Consider the following 26,208-nt stretch of genomic DNA (forward strand, 5'->3'; position numbering starts at 1 on the left):
AGAATTTCAAAAAAAGAGCTTCTTTTAGTTATAAGACCCTGTGCTCTGCGTGTGTGTTTTCAGTTACACACATGCACTGCTCAGAGAAAAGCTGTCAGGCTTGCATACAGGCCACTGCTGTCAGGAGATGAGTGGAGTGTTTGTGAGTGAGTTTTTGTGTCTTTTTGAAAAAAAAGCTGGAGTTTGAGACCTTCAGAGAGAGAACATTTTTGCGACATAAGGTCAGAGCTATAATAATACAGACGTGTGTGCGTGTATGTGTGTGTGTGCACGCATGCGTGTGTGAACTAAACTATGGTAGATCATTAGTTTCTCCACAGGGATCCAGCTACTTCTTACTAGCTCTGCCTCAGGAAGGCCTGTTGGGCTCAGATTAGGTCAAACCTAATGAAAGGCTTAACAAGTGCACATGCACAATCACACACAAACACACACACACACACACACACACACTTACTTCACAACACTTTCAGGCATTAAGTGTAGGGACAATCAGTGAAAACTATAAATTCGGTGTGGGGACAAACAGATCTTAAAATAAATGCCTGTTGTGGCTGCAGCTGGCTGTTTGTGGGGTGGGGGGGGCAGACTTGTTTCATTAACTAATTGCCCTATTATGCTAGGTCATTTAACTCTAATTAGAGAAGCACAGATGCTGCTGCTGATAATAACACCAACTTGTTAAAATTCTCACTTGTCTCTTTGTATGTGTACTTGCTATGTGTGAGGGAGAATGACAATGTGTACACACTGAATATTTTCACTGCATGCTCAGTGGTACTGAAGCCTGTTGATGCTCCTGACACCAAGAGCCTGAACTGTTCTCTCACCCTGCTCCTGAGTACACCTCCACATCCACCCACTGTGTACAAGTCTGTCTTTTGCACTGATGGGGTGGTTTATTAGGTGCTCAGGGAAGAAAATGAATTACGTATTTATATCTGAAAGATCTCTTAACAGGCCTCAGGGACTGACAGCATTTGCTCAATTTGGGATTTTAGCTAATTAAAACATCTGTTTATGGATTAATTAAGACCACATCTATAGTTCTTCTGGCTTCCATTCAAACTAAGCCAGTGTTGTTTATGACAAAAAAGGTGTGCTTTTCAAAATGCCTCTTTAGAGAGGTACCAACTGTCTTGTCTAATGCTTCTGTATGAAATAATGATTTGACTGATCATTGAAATTACTGATTGCCTTGTTTAGCAGACAGCATTCAGCTGCTAAAAATCTCTATTCAATGTTTAGCTCACAATATTGACAGAAAAATATGTCAAAGAGAATAACTAAAGTCTGTGTTTGACTATTGGGAATGTCAGTTTTCATTTGAAATTCAATCTGTCACGAATGTGAGAAAAACTTGACTTGACTTGAACTTGAACTGCTCCTGACCTAGTAGAATTCAGAATTTAAAGAGCAGCACTGAGCACAGGATGTTTACAGTAGTTTTTTGTGGTCCTAAATAAGACTTTTAAAATAAAATTGACCTGTTACATGCTCTATTGATCAGGAAGCTAAGCTAATCAATAAAAATGGAGGAGGACACTAGCAAGCCCAGCGTTGCTGATCAGATAATCATGACACTGAAACACCTGAGAAGCAGTGTGTGGAAGTATTTTGGGCTCAAAAGTTCAACATATTTCAATCAAATTAAATATGTTTTGACTTTTTGAAAAAGCCCTGGCATCTATACTGAAACACAATCCAAGTGACCGGATGCATCAGAAAGTAGATGGCAAGTACTCCACTGGCAACAGTATACTCAATCTGATGCTGAAGACTGTGTAATATAGTTGAAATCTCTGAAACAAGCAGCTAAGTGAAAATTGAGCTGAGAATGTTTTGTCAACTGCAGTTTCCAACATCAAGAATAACTTCATAAACTCAGCTTTAACCCAACATGGACAGCAAGTCCTAAAAGTGCACAGAGTGATGTAAATTTTAACACAGTTCTATGACAACTGCGAAAACTATTTCCCCGATGAAGACCATGTAATACAGTCAAAAGCTATGAGTGGACCTTGAGTTGAGACTGTTTGTCAACTAGATTTTGTCTGTCTGTCCCTCTTCTTATCAGATGATAGATGTAAGGGATAAACTGAAAAGGAGGAAGTGACAGTGATCTTCCTACTGTTTTAGGGCATTACTGAGTGTAAAATGACTAAAAGACAAAGCTAGTGTGGTTGCCATTTGCTTTCACGTGTAAACAAGGACAAGCCACCATCAGTGGACAAAACAAACAGTGAGGAGGGTAGGGAGCAGAGCACTGATAAGGTTAGAATGGATCCCCTCTTTCCTCAAGGCTTTTCTGTTAACTTCCAAACACATGCCAACATTCATTACATTTAAGCCTGAGGCCAAACACAGTCACTCATCTTAAACTCTGTCCCTAAACATACAACACAAACAACAGATGATGACTTTTACCAATGTTCAAAGGGAGAGTAAGAAATAAAAGAATATAAGGCTAAGGAAGCTTTTCTACTTTCATTTTAAGCTCGGGCTCTGACAAACCAATATCCTCACTGATGACCATAACAAATATGCAGTAATTTGAAGATTAATGTAGCTTGGCTTTCACATTTCCTTGCTCGTATTATTAACTACACATTTAAATCAAGCAGGTAATGAAATGTGCTTGCAGCATGATTTTAAGCACATTCTGCTGTAATTAGGAGGCAGGTCGTTTTAGCCATACACCCCAGATGATGAGGGCAGATAAGGTGGGCTCAGTAATTTTACTGTGATTGGGCACAACACAAATGTATCCATACTGACCTGCTGGTTTAATAACACTCGGGGTGGTAACTGCTATTAGGGACAGTAAAATTGTTTCTTTTTTGTCTATTTTTGCACTTTTCTCACATTATTTGAAGTTACAGGGTTTGCATAAGTACTACCTTCGACTGTAGCATCAACACTGACAGCCAAATGCCAACCGAACGTTGTTGCCAGAGCCTGTTTTTGTGTTGTTATGCAAAAGGGGAAGTAGATTACAATCACATAACAATGCAGACTATGCTTTGACTGGAAGATGGTTGGACTTTTGTCTTGCCCTGCACGGCAAGACAAAAGTCCTCCACAGGGCAAGGTGGTACAGTAAAAGGTGTTGTTTACTTTGCTGATTTGTTGGAGGAGCACTGGTTCAGACAACATAAGAACCTGTCATATGCAACTCTTCATCTAACAGCTTCTTGTTGAAATTATGGCTTATTGTGGTTGTCACTACTGGTTTATATCACTTCTTTTCTTCTACAGAACTTAGAATGGTAGCCAGCTAGCCCTGCCTTGTCCCAACTCATAATAAGACTTTGTGAGAGTGTGTCATTCTGTCCAACATGAGAGGATGAAGTAGTACCATTGCTCAGACTCCCGTCTTCTAATGTCTTGTCTCGTAAACACAAGATGGCTGAAGCTCTTGGTAAGTTAACAGCTGTTAATACTAACATTAGCTATGTAGCTAAAACTTGCATATCCTTTAAAATCTAGAGTTTCAATTTCAGATTGTGGAGCTTTGAGAGTGTGAAGGAGAAAAAATTCAGGTGTCTTTTGGATCATGGAGGACAGAAGTATTTTGGGAGTGTATCAAAGATCAGCAGGTCAAGGTGGGGGATAGAAAGTAAGAAAAAAGTGAGAAAGATGCAAAAACCAGACATGAAGACACTAGTCAGAATGAGAAAATAATCTCCTTTCTTCTGAATTCTTTTCATTTTATCTCTACTGGTGTTTTTCTCTCTTTTTTCAAAGCACCCTTATCTGTGCTGACAAATAAACTCAAATATCACTGCATACTCATGACAGCTATATCTCTCCTGTGCCATTTTTTGTGGGCTGAGACAGTTTTGTGATCCAAAAGGCCAATGAAATACAATTAATATTCAGTGAAACTTCAGAATTGTGCACAAAGTTGTTTTCTCCTACAGTCAGAAGATGACTCATATTTGTTGAATGGGACTGTGAAGTCATCTGTATTAGGTTTGTAAGGGCTGGTTTTTCGAAGGCAACTGAACCTGGTTGTAACTGGTTGCCTACTAAGAAAGTCAAGTGACAAGTGACATCAATGGCTTTGATAACGACCCCACAGAGGTTAAACACCTGTCTCCTCACCAGTCAGTCAAAACTAAAGAAGCCTCATGGATGAGAGGTGAATGTCCAGTTGTCCTTGTTTCAACTTATCTAGGATAACCATGACCTGAATGATGGAGAATCTTCAAAAACATCAAAACAAAAAGAGCAAACTCCAAAGCAGTGGTCAAGCAAACAATTTCACCCTAAAACATCAAAATTGGAGGTTATTGCCTAAAAGAGAGAAGAATGGCACCAACACTGACCTTAATGCTGGAGCAGTGAAACCTGAAGGGACAGTGGCCCTTAGTGCTGTACTTTGTCTGTTCCAAGAAGAAATGATAACTTCATAGCTTACTTGTTTTCTGCAGAGCCCTACTCCAAATTTTTATTCTTTATTCATTTATTCAACCATTTTCTAACTTTGAGAACGCACACACAGAGTTGCAAGCATTGCTTATAAAGTAATAAAGCAGTGTTGTACAGGCCTACAAGATGGGATCCACTGATTTGTCATTTTCACTCAGGCCATGCAGACAGCGATGACACTAAGATACTATAAGGAGCTTTAAAAAACTTACTTTAAGTGGTGATTTGGGCTTTAATTATGTATATAAACATGTGGAATCTTAAGATATAGAGAGATATATAAGATATATAAAACTGTCTGCCTCAGCATGACTTCTTGTTCTTTAATATCCATGGATCAACCTGCTCTCACACAGCAAGGCTAATCTCACAGGGAGCCAACAGTCGTGTCTGGGCTTATTACATCCCCCTCGATCTATATATCTGTCCCTTACAGCAATTAGGTTAATATCTCTTCACCTCTCGTTAGCTCAGCATGCCTATGATGGGACGTCTAACTGTGAGAGGGCCCTCGAAACTGAGGGAAACATCGATAAGCCTGACTTTCTCTTTCCTCCTGAGTGGTTCATGTGAGCGAAAGCTGAGTGTGGAGGGTAGAAAGGTCCCAAGAAGATATGATGAGAGAAGTGAAGGGAGGGCAGGAGGGAATAAGTGAAGGGAAGAGCAGTGAGGAGAGAACTTCACAGGGTTGATGGTTCACAATAGGACAAGCACCACAGGAGCCATAGAGCAGAAGAAAAAGAAAGGACCACAAAAAGCTCAGTTTTGCAACAGCAGGTCGGCTTTGTCCATCGCAACAAAAGAACAAAATGTGTTGAAGCACAGTTGGAGGGAAAATCTGCCTTTCTTGTTCAGTCCAAAACAGCAAGCTCTTTAATTGGTAGTGGGGAAAGAAAGTGTTTTTTGGAAAGGGAAAAACAGGGAGGAAACATCAGCAGCAGAGAGAATTAAAAAACTGAAATGAACAAGAGATAAAGAAGGGATTGAAGAGAGATGGGGAAACAAGATTCAAATGAGTGAAGGCGGTCTGGCTGACCTGAGCTGCACAGGACCTGACCTGGCCACTCTGGACACCCAAGGGAGAGAGACAAATGATGAAGAGGAAGACAACAGAGTAAAAAAAAAAAAAAAAAAGAGGGAACAGAGAGACATTTCCAACGCTTGGTTTAACCTGAAGTTTCCATGATAATTTTTCTACCCATCCCCCGACCCCTCATCCCCTCACTGCTTTGGCTGGGAGGGCCCCAGCTGTTCAGTCTGTATAAATAGCGTGAGGCTTCGGCTCGGACCCCCGGGGAGAGCGGGGCTCATTGGAGAGAAGGCATGGGAACAAATCGGGCCGGAAAAAGCACACAACATACACATTTTGACAAACATATGGGACCATTGCTGGGGATGAAAGTGAGGAACATGTGACTAAAGTTGGCCTCACGTGGCAGAAGTCACTGTCGCGCTTGAAATGTGGCAAGAGAGGAAGAGTGAAAAACAGAGACAGAGAGAGAGATGAAATATGCCATCATTATTCACTGAAGAGATGAAACATTGTCCACAGTGCCAGAGTCTCATGTACATCAGTTAAGATCTACTACTACTTGTATGCAAAGGCAGTAACAGCATTACAAAATAGACTTTTCTGTCCATCTGCGAACAGACATGCAGCAACTAACACACTACACATACCTGTCTCTTAGGGTCAGTTTGACTGAGACTGGACAAAAAGTCAAAAAATAGAAAATTAAACATCTACATTTCCATGACAGCTGACAAACTCCATCTGCTTATGAAGATCATGTGACGTGATTAAAAAATCCAGAACAGCTACTAAATGGACCCTGAAGTGTTTGTCGCCTTTTTTTTTCTAAAAGTTATATTCAAGTCAGACACTGGAGCATGATGGGTGGCTTTCTCCTCTCTCGGTGAAGTGGGAGCAGGATGTTCAAGAGCAAAAGCCTTTTCAGACAAGCACTTCTAAGATGTCAGCATCATGCTTGAAAAGACCCAGAGTTGTTTTTCTGGAAAAAGTTGCATTGTCAATGTGAATCCTTCTGACCCAGTAACTTTTTCACCACTCCTCTTCAAGTCACGATACAGTGCAGTCACATTACTGGATAAAAAAAAAAAATTTACCAGCAACAATTTTAATAATTCACTGTTTTGGAATTCCAAAAGTCCACCAATTTCTACTCTACATGTTTGCTACATTCATTCATTCTATGATAGTAAATTATATATTTTGATTCTGGGCTGCTGGATGGACAAAACAACCCATTAAATCTTTAATCTACATAACAATTTCCAAAGTAGCCTTGATTTTCCTCTTATAATGCATAGGAAAATAATAAGTCCAAGAAGAGAGAGGAGATCTGGTCTAATGTGGCAAGCACATTTTTAAAGCTGCACCGATCTGCCCTTTAGAGTATTTTAAAGTCTTGCAACTGTTTTTTTCTATTTAATTTTACCACTCTTATGAATCTGTTTCCAGCCACAGCAGGCAGGCAAAAATACAAAGCTCTGATAAATCTGCAGTATTGAACCTGTTCAACTCCAAATGACAAGCAGACAAAGTTAGCAACTAGCTGGTGAATGCTGTGGAGCATTTAGCAGCTGATGAGCCAGTTAAGAGTGAATATTAGACTCAGGACAGAAATACAACTCTGAATGAATGGTATTGTTGCTCTGTGTCTGCCTGGTGGTGGACAGAGGCATTTTTTTCCTGACCCATTCACCACAAGAACTATGTCAAAATGTTGTGTTTACAGTTAGGTCCAATGCCCCTGTGGGAAAAAATGCAGCTTTAAAGTTGTGTTTTTTTCCCTTCAAACATGAGGGCACAAAGCAAGAATCTGATTTTTCAACCTACATTAATGCCAATTCCCTTACCTAAAAATCAATGGCATGTGAGCAAAGCAGAAAGAAGAAAAGAGCCTTTCAAGTATGTTTGACTGTGAGAAAAGTAGAGCAACAGAATTTTATGTTGGATCAACTGATAAAATGAAAAACTAACTAACATCACTGAAAAGTACCAGTGTGGTTACTGTAGCGAGGGCGGGCCTCCTCCTAGCACTGTATAAGACTGACAATCACGCTGAGTGGATAAACAATCAACAGCAAAAGAGTTTTATATTTCATCACTCAGACAGCCTGTGTGATTGCTGTTCTTCCTTGATGACACTATTTTCCAAATAACAGCTGTTCTCCAACAGCGCTGCACCTGGATCTGTGACAACCCTGTCATGTTTGACCAGAGTCAACATGGAACTTGTTCATAGTGTTTTGAAAGCCAAAAAGCCCTTTATTTCATCAGACAGACGAAACCAGCAATGTTATAGATCCCATGTCTGAAAGGAGCTTCAGAGAGGAGGAAACAGAGAGAGGCGGAAAAGTGATAAATAACACAGGGGAGGTGTGTGACCAGGCAGGAGAGGGGCTGTCTGGCCCTGAGAAAAGTGGACCCCCCCTCGTCCCAGGCTTATAGCTGCCATTCAACACTCACATACACATACAGAGCCAGGGAGCAGGTTGGGTTCAAGCGCAACAAATTACCTAAATATGGTTCTGAAAAGGCCTTTGAAAAGAGTTCAATTGGAAACCGTTGAAAATGATAATAATACCAAAAGAAACCGGGGGAGATTTAAGAGCTCCGTTGTGTGGACACAATGTCAGAGCCCTGTCCATAATTTCACCGACTTCAGAGGACGACAGAGGAAGAGTGGGAAGTGGGAAGTCTCCTTTTTCTAACTTGCCTGTCTTTTTTGTGGAGTTGGAGGGAGGGAGACCCATTAAACCAGAAAAGGAAGGGAAAGGAAGAAAATCAGAAAAACGAAATTTTCAGCCTGAGTGGTTTTTCCAAACAAAATCTAAAGGTCCGAAATACAATGGACTCCTTTTTTTTCCTCTTTTTGCTGTGTATGCGTGTGTTTGTGAGCGTACACGGGGGGTTGGTTAGTGGTGGGTTACCTTTTAAAGAGTGCCCAGCAGTGGACGTGTTTGGCATTTGTGGCCCTTGTCCCTTAATTGTGCGTTCGCCACAGTGGCTGCCGTTAAGCTGACGTTGGGCACTGCCTGTGCCCCGTACGGCCGCTTGTATTTTTTTTCCCCCTTTCATTCAGCCAGTCAGTTGGGGGGGTGAAATCAGAAACAGAAATCATGTCTGACTCTTCTCCCCCCACCTGCCCTCACAGCTCTTCCTCTCTTTCTCTCTCTCTCTCACTGTTCACATCTGTTTGTTGGCCTCTCGCCCCAGAGGCAGTCAACACAGTTGCTGAGCACTGCTGTTAACTAAACTGGCTGACTGGCAACTCAATATGTTTCTTACATAAGGACAGAAAGAGAGAGATGGAGAGAAGAAGAGTCTCTTTTTACCTGTAATAAGTGCACTCACATTATGACAAGTCACAGCTCCAGAGGGCATGAACAAAATATTTGGAATCATTCACAGACCTACACATGTGAGTGTGACTACAAACACAGTGAGCTACCAGAGAGATCTGACTTTTTAAAAAAAGGCTCAGCCATGTCCCATATGAGTCAAAAATCTGCTCCTGGACCACAATTTGGGCTGCACAGTTTGGTCACAGTCTCAGAGCAAAAGTCACAACCTCATAGCCTGAAGTCTCTAAACAGATTGCGTATTCATTGTTCCATAATTTAAAATAAAATGCAGCAAAAGGCTAGAAAATACCTCTTATTTTAGTACAATCAGATTCTGTTTGCCATGCATGTTCATGTTTTGTTGATGGTTTTGTGTGTGTGTGTGTGTGTGTGTGTGTGTGTATGAATATGCAGTATGTGTTTGTGTCAGAAATTGCAGAAATCTTAAATATGTTTATGTGCTTATGTGTCTGTGTGTGTGTGTAGGCGTACATGTGTCCTGACCTTGCGGAGGTTGTGGCTGTGGGTTCCACTATTTCTTTCTATTTAGTTTCCACTTCATGGCCTACAGCACACATTAGCCACACAACCCCTGGGAAATGCTTCACACTCACACACACACACACACACACACACACACACATGCACATGCTGAGTGACACACTCATTCTCTCTCATATCCACCTACACACACACAAACACACAAAGGCTCCCCACACAGGGGGTACACATAACTGTGGGGCTCTCACAGCCTTACAAAACCACATGCCTGTATAATAACACAATGACTGCCGCTGCCTTGTTGCACCTTTCATTACATATGTGCCATATATGCAAAAATAAGTTGCATGTATGACACACATCTTCCAGTGGCATTCTGTTTAAGCTGCATTGTCAGAATGTTTTGGCTGCTCAGCTAAAAGCAACTATATCTCTTCAAACTTGGGTGATTTAGACTGTTGGTTGGACTAAACACAACATCTGAAAACATCACATTGGGGAAAGTTTCGCTTTTGTATATCTTATAATCAAACTCTCCCAAAAAATAACTGGCAGATTAATCAATACTAAAAATAATCATGTAGCACTAATTGCAACAGAAAATATTATTCAGTGTTTTATTCTCATTGAACAGTATAAGTGAAAATAGTATCAGCTTGTTTTATTCACCTCAGCCTACAAGTGCTGACTGCAAGTGACACTGTTCTGACTGTTCTGTTGGTAGATTACGCAGATTTGCTGTGAAGCGAGTTATCTGTGGCAAAGAGCAGTGTACAAAGCGTCTGGTCCTGCTGCTGAGCATCGTTAAAATGACAGACATCACCAGCGGCAGGTCAGATCAGCTGACACTAATTAACATTAATTCTGTGAGTAACAGGCAAAAGTCAAACTTCTCTGGTACATGTGCTCTCTGCTGGTGTGCTAGGTCAAAGATTTTTTTTGTAAAGGAAGAGACCCACATTTTCTGTGTGGGTGGTAACTAACCCATTAAGTTCACAATTTGCATTCTCCCAATTAAACTTTCATTGATATCACATCAATAATCTAAGAGACCAAATTAGTTTTGAACCATGGCCTCTAGTGTTTGTATCAAGAAGCTTCTGAAAAATAAGTTGTGCTAAATTACATCTGTTATTCATTGTGCACTGGATCTGACCTGAAATCAGCAGATTCTCAATATTTTTTAATTGTCCAAAATATAATTTAAAGGTTCTTTTTGCTTGGTATGTTGGCTATTTTACTCAAACAAAAGACAAGAATCTGTTAAATATTTGACCAGAACTTATAAGGAGAGTCAAATAAAACTGGGAAAACTTCACTTAGAAAAAAATCCACTGAGACAAGGCTTCATGAATGTTCTGAATCAACCAGTTGGAGAATATACTATGTAAAGTCTCCTGTCATATTATAGTGTTGGAATTTTGAGGTTAAGGGGATATGTAAAAATATCAGGGTTCAAGAGGTTAAAGTGTAACTTCACTGCTGAGCACTGAGTCCAGTTAGAATTCTTAATTAATGAAGAAAGTGAAGTTTTGCCAACGTTAAACTTTGATGAGAAGCCAGACTTTGCTGACCACTCCCTCCATTTGGCTTTAATAATGATGGAGGGGCAGCAGTGGTCTGCACAGCCAGACATATGAATACAGCGCTCAGTGGACAAATGAGCAAAACCTCAGTCCAACTCCTCCTCCTCCTTCTCCTCCTCCTCTCACATCCCTATACATACATCCAAACAGCAGACATTAAAGAAGTAACTAAGGAGTAAAAACAAAGAGACAGCTATCCGTCCAGTAAAAGCTTGTGCCAGGGCACCATCTGCTCATCCGCTCAGTGGAAGTGGCAGCTTCCAGGGCAGTCAAAGACAACGCAGGAAGATTGAGGGGATGGGGCTCCCTTTGAACGCTGTGAACGAGCAGGGGAACTATGTTTGGATGGAAAGCGCCCCGGCAGAAGGCTACCAGCCGAGCCAAGCGGTAGCAGGAAGCAAGCGCCTTGTGTGTCAGGAGATTTACGGTGACGCGTCCATCCACCTACCATCTGGGCCGACATAAATAAATTTGACCAGAGTGTAAAGAAAGGGCAGGGGCCTTACAAAAAAGAAGCAACCATATTGAGAAAACACAACAGGAAGGGGCAATGTTCACTCTCCAAATACCAAATAAAGGTGAAGATGAGTGGATTAAAAGTGAAATGATAGAGGGACAAAAGTTTGTTTTTTTTTCTTTCATAAATTCATCAACTCTTGTTATGAATGCGAAAAGGTGGATGAGGAGGAAGAGGTGGAAAAGAGCTGAGGAAGAGGTGACAGCTGGCGATAGGAGAGCAAGGTCTAAGATTCTGTCTGTAATTCTCTCTTCCTCTCTCTCTCACACACACACTTTCTTTCATTCTTTGTCGATGTCTCCAAGCCACATCTGACATCACTATCTACCACTGCTGAAGACAACGGTTCCAGCCATGCCAAGTGACCAATCACAAAAGGCAAGTTGTGTATATGTGTGGTTGTCCGCTGTCACAGCTGGAGTGGTTGTACAATCTTCCCGCAGCTCTGTGCCATGTTTACCTTCATAGATAAGACATATGTGTCTGGTGCATTCTAACCTCTGGCCTACTTTTTATGGAAAAAAACAGCGTTGCTTGAATTGTACTAAAGCAACCTCAAGTTAAAATCTGGACTCAGAGAGGAAAGAGCATGGCTTAATGCCCTTATTGTCTCTGCGAGCACAGATGTGACTGCATCTGAGTGTAATGTAAAGTTGCTAATTACTGATGCTACTTTTTTCAGTGTCTAAATAAGGCCTGTGCAGCACTTTTAAATGGTTCATTTTGTATTCTCTGCCAAATCAAGTGAAGTGACCTCAAATGTTAGGTTAGCAACTGTTGGCCAGGGAACAAAACTCTCAGATTTAGAGAGCAAACAGTATTCACCAACTGCTGTGATGCTTTGAGCCAAATTAAATAAGCAATCATCTACATTAGTGATAAGAGGAGGCTCTAGCCAAAACAGAGGGACTGTTGTGTGCTTATTAGCATCTCATAACTAATAACGCAACAGCAGTGTGGCCTTTTTCCAACAGCACAGCTTGCTATTTAGCATGGTGTGACATGTAGTATACCTTTTTATGTAGCTTTTAAACATTTGAGTTAATAAATCCACTTTACACATTTTTGGCACATATTGAATGATAACCTGCACTTTTTCTCCTCAAAATTTATTCTTACTGTCAAGGAAGGTGCTTTCAGATGCAAAGTACCTCATGAATACACACAGTAACACATTCAGATACTTGGCCTTTGAGCCCCTAGCGGCCTGAGGAGTCATGGCAGTCACTACAGAACTCTGATAGTTCAGTTGCCTCCTTTATACTTTCTGTGTGAAGGGCAGTAAAAAGGAACATTGTTTCTTACTACCCACAGATTCAAACCCTCCTTTTGGGACTATCATTTGATTACTTTTGAATACCATAGATAACAGTACCTAAACTCACAGAACTTTTTTTTGCAAATCTCCAGCACTACCTAACTATGCTAAAGATTGACTGGCAATCTGTCACTTAGCTGCAAGCTCCACCGCGACACACACACACTCAAAGTTCTGAGAACAAGAATCAAATCTCCATCCTCCAACTACCTTCAAATGTTGAGAGAGAGGGTGAGAGGAGAGAGCAGGCGAGACTGATAACGCCCTCTCCGTCTTAAGTTCAGACAGCGCGTATGCATTTTAACGTGGATACACATCTCGGAAAAAAAAAATGTCATCAGGGAGGAAAGTGAAGCTTCAAACAAGCGAGAATGTCAGAAGAGAGTTGAAGCTCTGAGTTTGTGTTTATCACCGTCTCAAGACGGACTGAAGGACTTGGACTGAAGGGAGAGAGAGAGAGAGAGAGAGAGAGAGAGGGAGAGAGAAAGAGAGGGAGAAGTGACCTGACTGCCAATGACGCCAAACCTCTATTTAAAGCTTCACCAACAGAAGAGGCCCGGCACTGACACATTTACCTCTTGGCCTCATCCCTTATCAGCAGCCAAAGACCACTGAAAACATGTTTATTGTTACCAGAGGAGCAAAGATCAGATTAATGGGGAGAATGAATGGGAAGTTTCTCTGACTAAAAGTAAAGACAAACTTTTGGAACAATGTTTAGTTGATGATTCATGCTCAAGTGTTGCCATGGTGAACAGCAGGTGAAGACAGCTCCGTCTACTGTGCTCAAACACCAACACGATGATCACACAGAGGGAAACTGCAGGATTACTGTTAAGTGAAAACTTGTGTGTCTTTGTTGTTTCAAACATAAACAACATTAAGACCTTACGTAATTTGGGGAAAAGTGTGGGTCAGGGACAGAGAGTGTTCCCAGGTTACGAAGACCATCTTAAAAACTAGATTAAACCAAACAACTTTGAGGAAAAACACACACAAAATAAGAAAATAAAAGCCTTTAGGAGTCCTGTGAGTGACCATCCAATACAGTGAAAGTAAACCACCTGGCCTCTTGTACTCACACTGGGGAAGAGGGGAGGCAGAGAGTGACTCTACTGGTGGTCTGGCAGCTGCATCCCACCAGTGGACTCAGAGATGTGGCTGCATTCATGTTTAACATCCTTGTGTGTTTATTCACTTGTATACAATGTGTGCAATTTCTGGCTGTCTGTGTGTGTATGTGTGTTCACTGAACAAAAGTAGAACTCACCAGAATCCCGGCAAACTGCTTCTCTTCCATCCTTCAGGACCTTGTCTGCAAAGATCCCCTGCCTCTCTGCTGCCTCTCTCTCTCTCTGTCTCCCTCTCTCTCTGAGATGGACTCGTCCGCCTCTCGCTATCGCAGTTTGAAGTTTTCGGAGGTGGCTGAGGTTTGCCTCGAGTGTCTTCACCCCGTCGTGTCGGTCTCTCTCTCTGTCTTGGGTCCCCCCTCTTGCCTCTTCTGCGTTGTTTTGCGAGTGTAGCTGGAGTGGCGTCGCTGCTTTGTGTTAATTCTGCCCTAATCCAGAAACTTTTCTATGCTGTGAAAAGAACATGTGACAGGCAGAGAGGGGTGGGGGGAGGAGAGGAGCGGGTGGGGTGGGGTGGGAGGGGAAGGCAAGGCAACACTTTTTAGTTACTTGTCCCCTTGTCCACGTTCAAAACAATTCCTCAGTATTTGTACGTGACCTGTTTTAAGGTAAAAAGATATCAATCAAATTAAAAAATTGACAGTTTGTGCTGTGGGAGTTTGGGAGAATTAAGAGGTAAAAAATTAAACTCAAAAGACTGTGTAAGAAAAGATGTGGAGAAAGAATTTAGAAAACATGTAGTAACAAATTTGCATTTTGTAGCAAAGCAGCTGCCATAACAAAGTGCCCTTTTGTGTAAAGAGATTAACTGTTAGGGGAACGTTTAGACTGCCCATTGACTACTGCTGTATGAAAGCCAAACTGGGAAAAGCACACTCAAAAACAGCCAGGATTTAGAAGAAATTGGCAGAAAATACTTCTGATTGAGTGAAAAGTATCTGAAATGCTCATGTTGGCCTCAAATGTTCATGTTTGGTGAGGAGTTTTTGCTCTGTCCCAGTAAATATTTCACCTGTGATCAATTTGAACAGTAAAAATAATATGATAATGTTACAATAATATATATTAAATGTCTCACAAGAGTGAAAAAGAAACCCATAGTGATTTGAAAGGATACAAGACAGAGAAGCAGAAAATCCTCAAATTGGAAAAGATGGAACTGCAGAATGCTTGTATTTTTGTTAGAAAAAAAATGCCTTAAACAAATTAATTCATTGATTATCAAAATAGCTGTTGATTAACTTTCTGTTTATTTACACACTGAGCTTTTAAAAGAATTTTCATCAGCTGATCACATAGTTTGTTTGGTGCTGATATACTAGGGCTGGACGGTAAAACGACAACAATAATGAACGCAATATCATTTTATTTCTATATCTATAGCAAAATATTGCAATATAAAATGATATAACTTTGCTCAATAGAACTATAATACATGGTCAATAAATGTTCCATATAACTGATTTCCATGCTTAGACAGTATGCACAGGAATGAAACACCACCTGCCAATCACATTGCAGGATAAGAGATATGTAGAAGTTAGGTTTTAGGTTAGTTAGGTTAGATTTTTTTTAATAATAATTGTTTTTCTACCTCAGATTTGTGAAGTGTCTCTCTGTATAGAAAGCATTAGTCACGCTCTGACTTTAAAGAACAGTTTTAAACCACAATTAACTGTCACCCGGAGCAAAAACCAGCCTTTAAACCTGAAAGAAATAATGATTTCATTTTTATCGTGATAATTATCTGTATCAACTGATACAACTTTTTTTTTTGCATGGTAACATTGTTGGTCATATATCTATCAGCCCTATCAGTTGATGCTCAACTTACAATACATTAATTAATTCATTTCCAAAAGACACTGAGATCTCTATCAGCTCATCTGCACATTACAGTTCTGTAAGATGTCATGTGGAGACTGAAGTGTGAGTCAAATACAGTAGCTCTGCAGCATGCCTCCCTTCATCTAACTCCATCACTGACCTAATGAATAAAAATCCTAGACAGTGTACAAAAAGCTTCCTGGCAAAAGGAGAGAGAGAGAGTGGCCAAATATAGCTACCATTCAAAGTTACACACAAACACGCATGCACACTTCCCCTCTCACATGTACAGGAGCCTACAGGGACCTAAAAATGCCCCAGGACATCCATCATACACAGCACGCTGCACACTGAAAGAAAGAAAGAAAAAAAAAGACGGAAAGAAACAAAACCAGTTACAAACTGAACCTTACCATTCACAATATGATGTTTGACGAAAAAATATGAAGGTAAACACCAACTTCTAGCTCAGCAGTGAGTGACTAACTGGTGTGAAGAGTGGAGTCTATGATCAAGTCACAGTGCTCTGGCTCCATTCCTCTGCTTGACCCTACTAATGTACACAAGGCAGGATTTGAGCCAAGCCTACTGGGCAATCCCAGGAGGAGTGGCAGTAAGATTACATCTAACTCACTCTGTCTGTTAGCTCTTATAAGGGACGTTCCCAGGCCTAAACAATAAACTTCAGGCAGAAGTCTTACAACATCCCATTTTATATTCTTGACACTGGCATAAATGTCCACTTAAAGTGGCAATGGGCATCTTGAAAAAAAAATCATCATTAGGAAGTAAATGTTGATTGCACAATAGAATGGCTATAGAAAAACACCATTATAGCTAAACCTTACTTTCACAATGCAATTCTGTCTGCCACCTGGCATGAATTTTCACATTAAACTGAAGGCTTAATTTACAAAACAAAAAAGGTGTCCCTGCCACTGCTCAACCAAAACAGGCAGGGGACAACACTCTTCTCTTTTGCTAGCTTTCCTCAGGTAGCAGAAATGGCGGTCGGTGGAACAACCAGAGTAATTCTGGAAACCCTACCCAGTAGGGCTGGTCGATAAAACGATAACGATATATCGAGATATAATTTTTCCTCGATAGACATTGAAGACAATCGATCGATAACAACGTCGATAGAGCTCACGCCGCTTGTGTTTTGACAGACAGTACGAAAAGCCAATGATAATGAGAACAGTGCCGCGCGGGAAACGATCATGTGGCAGGAACAGAGTTCGAAACACATCAGGTTAGGTTGACGTACACAGCACAAAGCGCAGGAGTAAACACACATGCTAATGTTTTGGATACTACAGCTGTGCACACCTGTACATCAGGAGTAGGAGCAAGATAAATGAGAAAATGACGACTGAAAATGTTAACGAAAACTCGAGCGACAGCGTTATTGAAGAAGACGCCCCAACGGACAAATCCCCGAATGACCCAGGACTGACAGGTAGAGACAGACACAGCTGATGAAATCTCTGTGGGATTTGGGATTTGTGCCAATAGAAAATACAAAATACAAATCTGGTTTTAAGTTAGCTAGGTCATTCTACCATTTGCTCTCTTTGTCACCTCTCTCCCCCCCCTTTTTTTTTGGTTCAACCAAGTATTTTGTATTTTGTCCTCTCAGCCGCTTTTAACTCGTCATATCACCGGCTTAACACCGGTGTCCGTTTTCGCGATTAGCATACATCTCTCACCTGAGACAGGAGCAGAGAGAATCAGAGGGACTCACACTGCCTGTATCGCGCTGTCGCTCTGTCCTATGTTTTCTTCAAGTATCTAACTCCACAGTTAGTTTGTGGTTTGGTCATTTTAAGATAAGATGTGGTAGAGTAGAGTTAACAGCCTGTCGCTCTGTTGCTTCTGCAACTCGTCCACTGACCCTCTGTGATGTGAATTAGTCTTCTGACTGATGCATCAAATAGTCAACAATTAGGGTGCAGCCCTAAAATTGACCTTATGGTATCTTCATATCTCTTAGGTGTTAGGTGAAATAGTGATTTGATTTATATCCTCCTGAGACCCGGCCCATAACATTTTGTTCACCTTTATCTTTCTTAAGTATTTGGAGTTACCCTTCCAAGCCAAAGATATAATCTGCTCCTTTTTTCTTGTTTTCTAAATTTAGTTCTATTTTCACACAGATATCGTCCTGTTGTCCTCTACAATGGACATGCTGTGAAATTAAAATAAAAAATATATTTAAAAAAATTAAAATTGTAAGGTGTTTTTTTTTGGCCCAAATAGATAGGAAATCACACAAAAACAGAAATTGTAAGACACTTTTTTCCCTTGGTTCTCAGGAGGATATTGTAATATATATAAATATCAATATTGACCAATATGAAAAATCATATCATGATATGATTTTTTCCATATCGCCCAGTCCTACTACCCAGCAAAAGAGTCCTGTTGTCAGAGTAGGCAAAGAAGGCGAAGAGGGAGAGTGACAGAAACCGCAGTAAAACATGAATGAACCTAAGCGGGGTGGTTACGTGATGGAGAGAGCCACAGGGACAGAAATTCAGCCCTGAATTTACCCTTTGGGACTGACTTTATGGATTTTTTTTTACAGTCGACTGCCACATTGGGATTAGTCTCAGTAGTCCCTATTTCCAGGCCGACTATGGTGAGAGCTCCAGGTCTTGAGAGGGTTCAAAACCAACAGACAGCTGGCATTATTTCTACTAGATCAGTAAGTAACGAGACCTGCCTACTTGTTCACATGACTGGGTGTTTTACTCTGCCTTTATCACAACATTACTGAGACTGGTGTTTCTACTTATTTGAACTTGTCATATGATTAATTGATTAATTAAGGATGGAAAATATGTTATTTGAATCCCATTTAGCTAATGCAAAATGCAAGAATAGTGTCCCTCCTCATACAGCGATGTGCTTAAAAAGATGGGCTCAGGAGGTGAGGCAGCTTTGGAAACAGGTTTTGGTTGTGGATAATTCAGGCGTGAGTAATAGTGTTGCACTTTTGAAAATTCAAAGCATTTCCCTCAGTACCGAGAGAGGCTGCAGATGGAACACACATACCTGTCCTGACCCAACAGAAATCAGCCGAGGATTCAGAACAGAATGTACAAAACCTTAAATTATAACTATTTAAGTCTGGCACCATGGTCAGAGCAACTTGTTACACAGTCATGTGGTACAAATGCACTACTGGGGCCCTGTTTAACTCCAGTTCTTCCCACTCTATGTGGAATTACTCTGCGCTAATTGGATTAGACACATTACTGTAATGAGAGTATGTGATATAAACACACAACAAAAATAATGAAAGCCTTCAAATTAGATTTTGACACTGCACCTCAAGATAATTTAATAAAGCAGAACATATTTAAGGCCTTCATTAGTCAGTTGATATTGTGCTTCAGCGCTGTATGTTTCCAAACATGTTTTCCATTATATTAGCACAAATCTGTTAGCACATAGCCAGACTGGACCTTTCCTGGAGAGTTGGCCACTTTGCTTAGTTAATAATTGGTCTGGACATTACCTAATTCAAACCTCCCCCTCCTCTCTTGGGCCTATACCTAGTAGACAGGGAGGGAAAGATACCACAGCTCTTTGAGGTGAGGGGGAAAAAACAGCTTCTTGTGTCTCTGTATGGCTGTGAGCAAAAGTCATGTGATACTTTCTGACGTGTCATATGCCAAAAGGCAGACTGCATCTCTGCAAACTGCTAAACTAATCAACAGTATAATTAGATTTTCGTGAGGCTGCTTTTCATGTGTAATTAAGCCTTTTTTAAATTATGCAAGTCAGATTGTAATGAAGGCAATTAAGGAAAACTGAATGTTTTCCCATCGCCTCCCAAGGACCGGTTTCTTGGTCAGTGAAAATATAAGTAAATGAATGAATGAATAAATGGTTTAATGGTGGTGGATAATGACAATGTACTGATACTACTGTTTTTTTTTAACCATGCTGGGGGCTAGACAGTCACTCAGTCTGTGGGTTGGTTGTCATAAAATCTGGTACATACATTCATGGTTCTCTGACAATTAATCTTAATGATGTTGGTGACCTGAACTTTCCTCTAGCACCACCAGCAGGTTGACAGTCCATGGTTCTAAGTGAATTTGTTGTCTCCCAACAACTATTGGATGGATCACCTTAATATTTAGCACACACATTCACATTCCCCTTGGGATGAATTCTTAAAACTTTGATGATCCCCTGACTTTTCATCTTGAACTATCATCACATCAACAATTCAATTTGTCCAATACTTGTTGAAATGTTAGATCCCTAACACATTAAACCAAGATGGTGAACACAGTAAGTAACTGCTAAACATCTGCTTGTTTAGATTGTCACCATGGGCATGTTAGCATTCTAATGTTCACATGCTGTTCAAAACACCACTGTGTCTAAGTGAACCCCCCCCACTCCCCACCCCCCTCACCCCCCGCACCAATGTCAGGTTAATGGGGTCTCTGACCATTTCTATAAACAATAATCCAACATAAACCATTTGGATTTTTCTCTCGGTTGTTTCATTCTTTACACAAATATTTCTGTCACTTTTCTTGTGTACAACTAAGTGCATCATGAATGTCTTCCAGGAGAAACACATCCAACTTTTCACGCCTTTGGGACAAATGTTGTGCTTTTGATTTCTGACATGACTATTTCTATTTGAGCAAAACTTGACCCATACAGCACGTGTATACAGAAGGCATAGTGTGAGCAGCATGTTAGCAGAGCAGCAGCAGCTGCATGGGTACAACTCCAACTGTATCTACATAGGATGTGTTCAGGTGCTGTCTTGAGATGTAGGTCATTGTGCTCAGAGCTAATCCAAGTAACAGACAGTTAAGTCGTAAAATGCAGTAAAATAGACTTAATTTATTCATTCATTATCTATACCACTTATCCGTTAAGGGTTGCGGGGGGGCTGAAGCCTATCCCCGCCGTCATTGGGTGAGAGGCAGGGTACACCCTGTACAGATCACCAGTCCATTGCAGGGCCAACATATACACAACAAACAACCATTCACACTCACATTTATATCTATGGGCAATTTTGAGTCACCAATTAATCTAATGCGCATGTCTTTGGACTGTGGGAGGAAGCTGGAGAACCCTGAGAGAACCCACACAGGTACAGGATGAACATGCAAACTCCACACAGAAAAGCCTGGGCTCAAACCCTTCTTATTGTGAGGCAACAGTGCTAACCACTGCACCACTGTGCCACATAAAATAAACTTGGAGCATAAAAATATGCTTTGGGCTGCATTTATGGACATATATATGAGTAAAATGCAAGCATTACGCAACCTGTATATATAGCTGAACTGAAATTGATGACTGAAAATGCAACTCAAAGGCTTTCTGTGAAGACAGGCTGTTAGTCTTGTTTCTCTAAAGCCTTGCTTTATTATGTTCCTCCCCATGGCTTTTCATGTCTCTAAGGTTAAATGAGTTCAGTAAGTGATAGATGACTTAGTCACTATTAGTCACCACGGTCTTCCCTTAAGGTATTTTTCATACCTTATAATTACACATTAACCATCATGAGCATTTCTTTGTTAAGGCCCCATTTTCTGGGGACAGTATGACCTGTTGAGTCAAAGAACTGCAAGTCATGAGGCACACAACTGAAAAATAATTAGTACAGTTGTTATTTCAAAATTTTGCTAAACCATCTTTGAAGAAAAAAATGAACTGAGGTGATGAAGGGCTCTTTAATTGCTTTCTTGTATCTAACTGATGCAACAGCAGCCCCTGGTATGTTCACATTCATACAAGTTGATATGGATTTGCACATTCAAACTGTAACAGAGTGAGATCCTTTGGCCTGGTCTGACATGGTGTATAACACTCTGCGTTCAAGACAAAATACCATCTGTTATTCCTATCTGTATTTACAATGCATCATATTGTTGGGCTTGCAAAGCAACTCTGTCTAGTATCAGTAATGTCAATATGCAGCAGTATGATTAGGACTCCACAAGCTCTGTTTTGTCATGATAGACAGCCTATTTCCTACACTGTGCACAGATAGGTAAATACGACTAAGAAATTGCGATGGTACTCAAAGCAGTGATAACTATGCTTAGGCCTTTGTTCAACATCCAGTAAATAGAACCAGCAAACTGTGCATCACTTTGGACTGCTGAAAAAATAAGAATTCTTACAATAAGGCAATGGCATTGGGAATGAGAAGATATGGGATTTTAATATGAGGTGCACAAATCATGATTTTTTTTTATGAGTAGCATTCAAATGATTTTGGGTGCTGTGGAAGAGCAGTTGGGAAAGGAGGAGTGTTGCAAAAACACAGGATCACATAATCTACAGCAGTAAAAATGCCAATGAAAAAATGAAGAAGTAATGTGGACTCTTTCTGAACCCTGTGCCAAGACAAAAGAGCTGAAATCAGTGCTGTGCCAAACAGCAGAGAAAACCTTTTCAAAGGCACATTCTGATGGTAGTCAATGAATAGCCCCCTGCTACAACACAAACACACACAAGCAAGGGGGTCAACCTCTCTTATCTTTTTAAATGGATGGAGACCTTGGCCCAGCAACAACTTCAGAGACGATAACTATCTAACATACCAGCACACTCGTCAGTTTACTTGAATGTGTGACCTAATAAGTGCTACTAAGTTCAATTATATAGTAACACTTCCTCAAGCTCTGATATTGCCAAGACATTCAGAGCTCTGCCTATAGTCAGTAGGATAAGAAATGTCTAAATAGCAACAGAATATATAATGGAATGATTTAGAGAAATATCCTCCACATCTACATTTGCCCCCAGCTTTGCAGAGGGTTTCAGCATATTTAAACTAATTGTTGTGGTTTTACAGACACAAATTTTACAGTTTTAATTCAGCCTCACTTCTCTCATTAGCATAATTTCCAGTAGCAGGCAGCTGTTTTTACAAAAACTGAAAAAGTCTTACATGTAGTGCAAACAGGTTGTACTCAGTAGAGACAGCTATTTACCCGCCAAGTGTTTAAACACTTGCATTGTCTCACACACATTCATAATGTTAAAAATCTTAGAATATTTAATGAAATATGGAAAGAAAGTCATTTTTTAGTGCACACAAAGGGAGAAATTACTTGTTCTCGTTTTACTTTGGCCTATTTATTTACTGGAAATATGAACTTCATTTCCGCAATGAGCCTAAAAGAATTCAAAACTTTAACAATGAACAATAGTAAGGCATTCAAGAGGTATAGCATATGTATAAAATTGAACTTAAAAAAGAGGGGAGAAAACACATGTACCTGCCTGCTGCACCATAGTTCACATGACTGGTATGTATGTCTTTCCGTTTCTGGTGACTTAAGGAGATTAAAATTAGATACCATCATGCTCTGTCAAGTGGGCAGGGCATGCCTATGGCTGCCAGACTGGGTAGTTGTCCAACCAGTTGGGCTGCTTCTGGTGGCAGCAATTTAACTCAAATACCTAAAACAACCTTGAGATGCTGACACCAAAATGCTGTACCCCACAATATATGCTACACAGCTCAACTTATCAATGCTGTAGGCCCCCCTGGTGGCCAAAGTATATAATTAGATTTTAGACACTCTCATCCTGTTCCTGTATGACCATTCTCCTGTCTCCTCTCTTCACAGTGGGGTTTAACAGAGACCTTTCATGCATAACCCAGCAGCAAAATCAATATGTTTAACTCTGAAGATGTGCAAAGTACAGAGATCTCTGACATCAAAACTGACTTGACAGTGTTATTGTGGTTTACTATTCTTCTTCTTCCATCTCTCTTCCTTTTTCCTCAGTCCATTCACACTGTGTCTCTGTTAACCCCCTCTTCTCCTCTTTTGCTCTAGTCCCACAGTATTTGGGCATTCCAGACGTCCAGACATGTCTGAACTAATGCTTCACAAAAACAACAGTGAAATATCTCAGAGCCTACTGTGAAAACTGTCTGATGCAAAGCATGGGAAAATGCCATCATAACAAATATCTGATGCTATTACAAATCCAATATGCTGCAGTGTAAATGCAACACATACATATATACTGTAAAGTGTGTCCCAACCGACAGCTAATGTTATTACTGACCATGACTGCAGTCGTTCAAACCTGCATCACTGTGGACAGTTTGGTGTAATGGAATAAGCTGTAAACATAAAATTAGCATATGACCACCTTATAAAACAGTTTCCAGCTTACACATCTAACAAACACTGAGCAACATTCTAATTCATTTTGAGTCATGCCGTTTTTAAAAATTTATTTTTGCTGAAAACAGCTGCCTTCTTCTGCTGGAGAGTGGTGACAATGAACCAAAACAGTAAGGTTGCGGGCTGTGAAACCAAAACAATGTGCTGAAAGATGCTAAAACACTGCACACTTATATTTCATTTGCCATAGCCTTTACATTTCCCTAACTTTGACAGTTTTTTTGCTCAACCTTGTTGCCAAAATGGTCCAAACTTTATCATCATATGGCCCTGAAGATACAAGATAAGAGTGACCATGAGCTCCTTGCATACTCCATTGACAATTTTCCTCCAACCTTTCACTACCTCCTAAGTGTCAATAGCAATTTGCTCAGTCAAAGCAACTAATGGTCTGTTGTTTATGCCTTATGAACCGAAGTCTATTGCCAAAGTGTAATCTCAGCTACATTTTGTAACACAGTCCCTGTTAAAATGTATGATATGACAACAAATGCTGATAGCTACCTTATTAATCTTAATTTGTAATTGAGCAAACTGCAGTCTAATGAAGGTATAAAAGAGAATCTAGTATTACAAAAAGTGGCAGAAGCGTTTGAGTACTTCTGATACAACTCTTGTGGATTTTCAGATGTACCAGTGGCCTATGTTATCATTGGCACAATACCTTTGATATAACACAATTACTGTTGCTGTGTCTACTGTGACACATAAGAAAGCTAAACTGTGTTAGGGGTATAAGAGTCCCTGTCCTTTCGACATACACAAATATGTGTTACCTACAGAGCACTGCATAAGGAAAGCAAAACAGAAACTCTAGGGCTGGATGAAAGAAAGGCACTCCTGTGTGGGGATAAGGATATGCTGGAGAGAGGGTGGTGTGTGCATGTACTGGGGGCTGGGCTTCATGCATGCACAGCTTCTGTTGACATACTCCACTTTTACCATTCAGTCCAGCAACCAATTTGGTTTAGTCACAGAAATACAAGGGAAACATATTACATTGTCTTTGCAGCTAATAGTGGGATAAGGATGGCATTCGATATGAAAAATTATTGTAATCATGTTATAATGATTAATTAATCAACTAGTATTTTGATGAATAATATTCCATGAATTCTGAAACATGTCTATTATATTTTCACAAGTGGACATATTTAATTGTATGGTTTTATCCAAACAACAGACAAAAACCCAATTTTCAATGGTGCCATAGCAAATTAAGTACTAAATGCAATAGTGTACAATTAAAACATGAACCCTCAGACATATTATTGCTATTATAATACTCTAAGTATCAGTGACATTAGGATATATAGTGTAGGCACTATAAACTGCTGTCACTGGTAGCCATACATGCTTTTATACTATTAATTAATTATAACCCCAGAAATAAATCAATATTAACTTACTGCATATGTCAGCATATAATGTATGTTGGCTGACAAATAACAAGAAAGATGTTCTAAAATATTGAGTTCAAGAGAGCAGTGACAAGCTGATTTGAAAATGTAAAACATTCCAGGCAGTACAAATACTGGTAATATTTATATAAAACACATAAAATAATCACTTATATTTTTAACTTTTCTAATATAATTTATAGTTTTTATTGACTTGTGTCAAGTTTCAGACTCCAAATCAATACAGTGAATTTTTACAGATTTTTAACTCTTAAACTAAGACTTTAAGACTTGACAATACTTGGCAAACTGTCTGAGTTTAGGTATTGCAATCAATAACAGGAGCAAAAAAGTGTAGAATGACAGAATGTATAATGTTGGGTAGGCAGCATTATACAGCTTCTAATAATAACTGTATAGTACCTGGAAACACAACTGCAACTAACAGTTTCCTAGCAGCAACTGTCGCTCTCTTTCCTCTTAAAGTGGAGTCACAATAAGGGGAGGGGGCTACCAATGCCACGTGTTTTTCCTGCTGATATTAAATTACAACTTTAAAACGCTCTGCATCATAATATGAATAACTCTGCCTTTATTATAAGTGTGTACACAGTGGACACACGTTTAATGTTTATTTTCTGAAAAATTTCCATCTTGAACACGAAACATTAAGCTGCTCCTTAAAGACGTTATAATCTCATTATAGCCCATGGTCTGATGACCTACCGCCTATTGTTGAGAAACCAGAAAGTTAAGACGCAACAAAGGCTACGTTGTCTTACTCTTTATGTCAAGTTGTTGTCTTACCGTGGAGGTGAGCTCTCGTCCTTTGGCTGAACTATGATGTACATATATGGGTTTTTTTTCCGCCAATATTGTCTCATTGGAAGTTGCATCACCTAGGTTTTCCGTCCCTCTTCACA

At 40.1% G+C, this 26,208-nt stretch overlaps 1 protein-coding gene across 1 annotated transcript in view; it reads right to left on the bottom strand.

The window, feature by feature from the left end:
• The window catches only part of slc6a9 (solute carrier family 6 member 9), a 72,909-nt gene extending 46,701 nt beyond the window's left edge, over window positions 1–26,208 (bottom strand). Inside the window, exons 1-2 of the mRNA XM_018677559.2 lie at window positions 26,093–26,208; window positions 13,998–14,307 (exon numbers count right to left, since the gene is read on the bottom strand). Coding sequence (XP_018533075.1) covers window positions 13,998–14,027 — 30 coding nt within the window. The 5' untranslated portion in view covers window positions 14,028–14,307; window positions 26,093–26,208. The remainder of the gene's footprint in view (window positions 1–13,997; window positions 14,308–26,092) is intronic.

The sequence above is a fragment of the Lates calcarifer genome, linkage group LG4 (genome assembly GCF_001640805.2).
Source record: "Lates calcarifer isolate ASB-BC8 linkage group LG4, TLL_Latcal_v3, whole genome shotgun sequence".
Classification (NCBI taxonomy): Eukaryota; Metazoa; Chordata; class Actinopteri; family Centropomidae; genus Lates; species Lates calcarifer.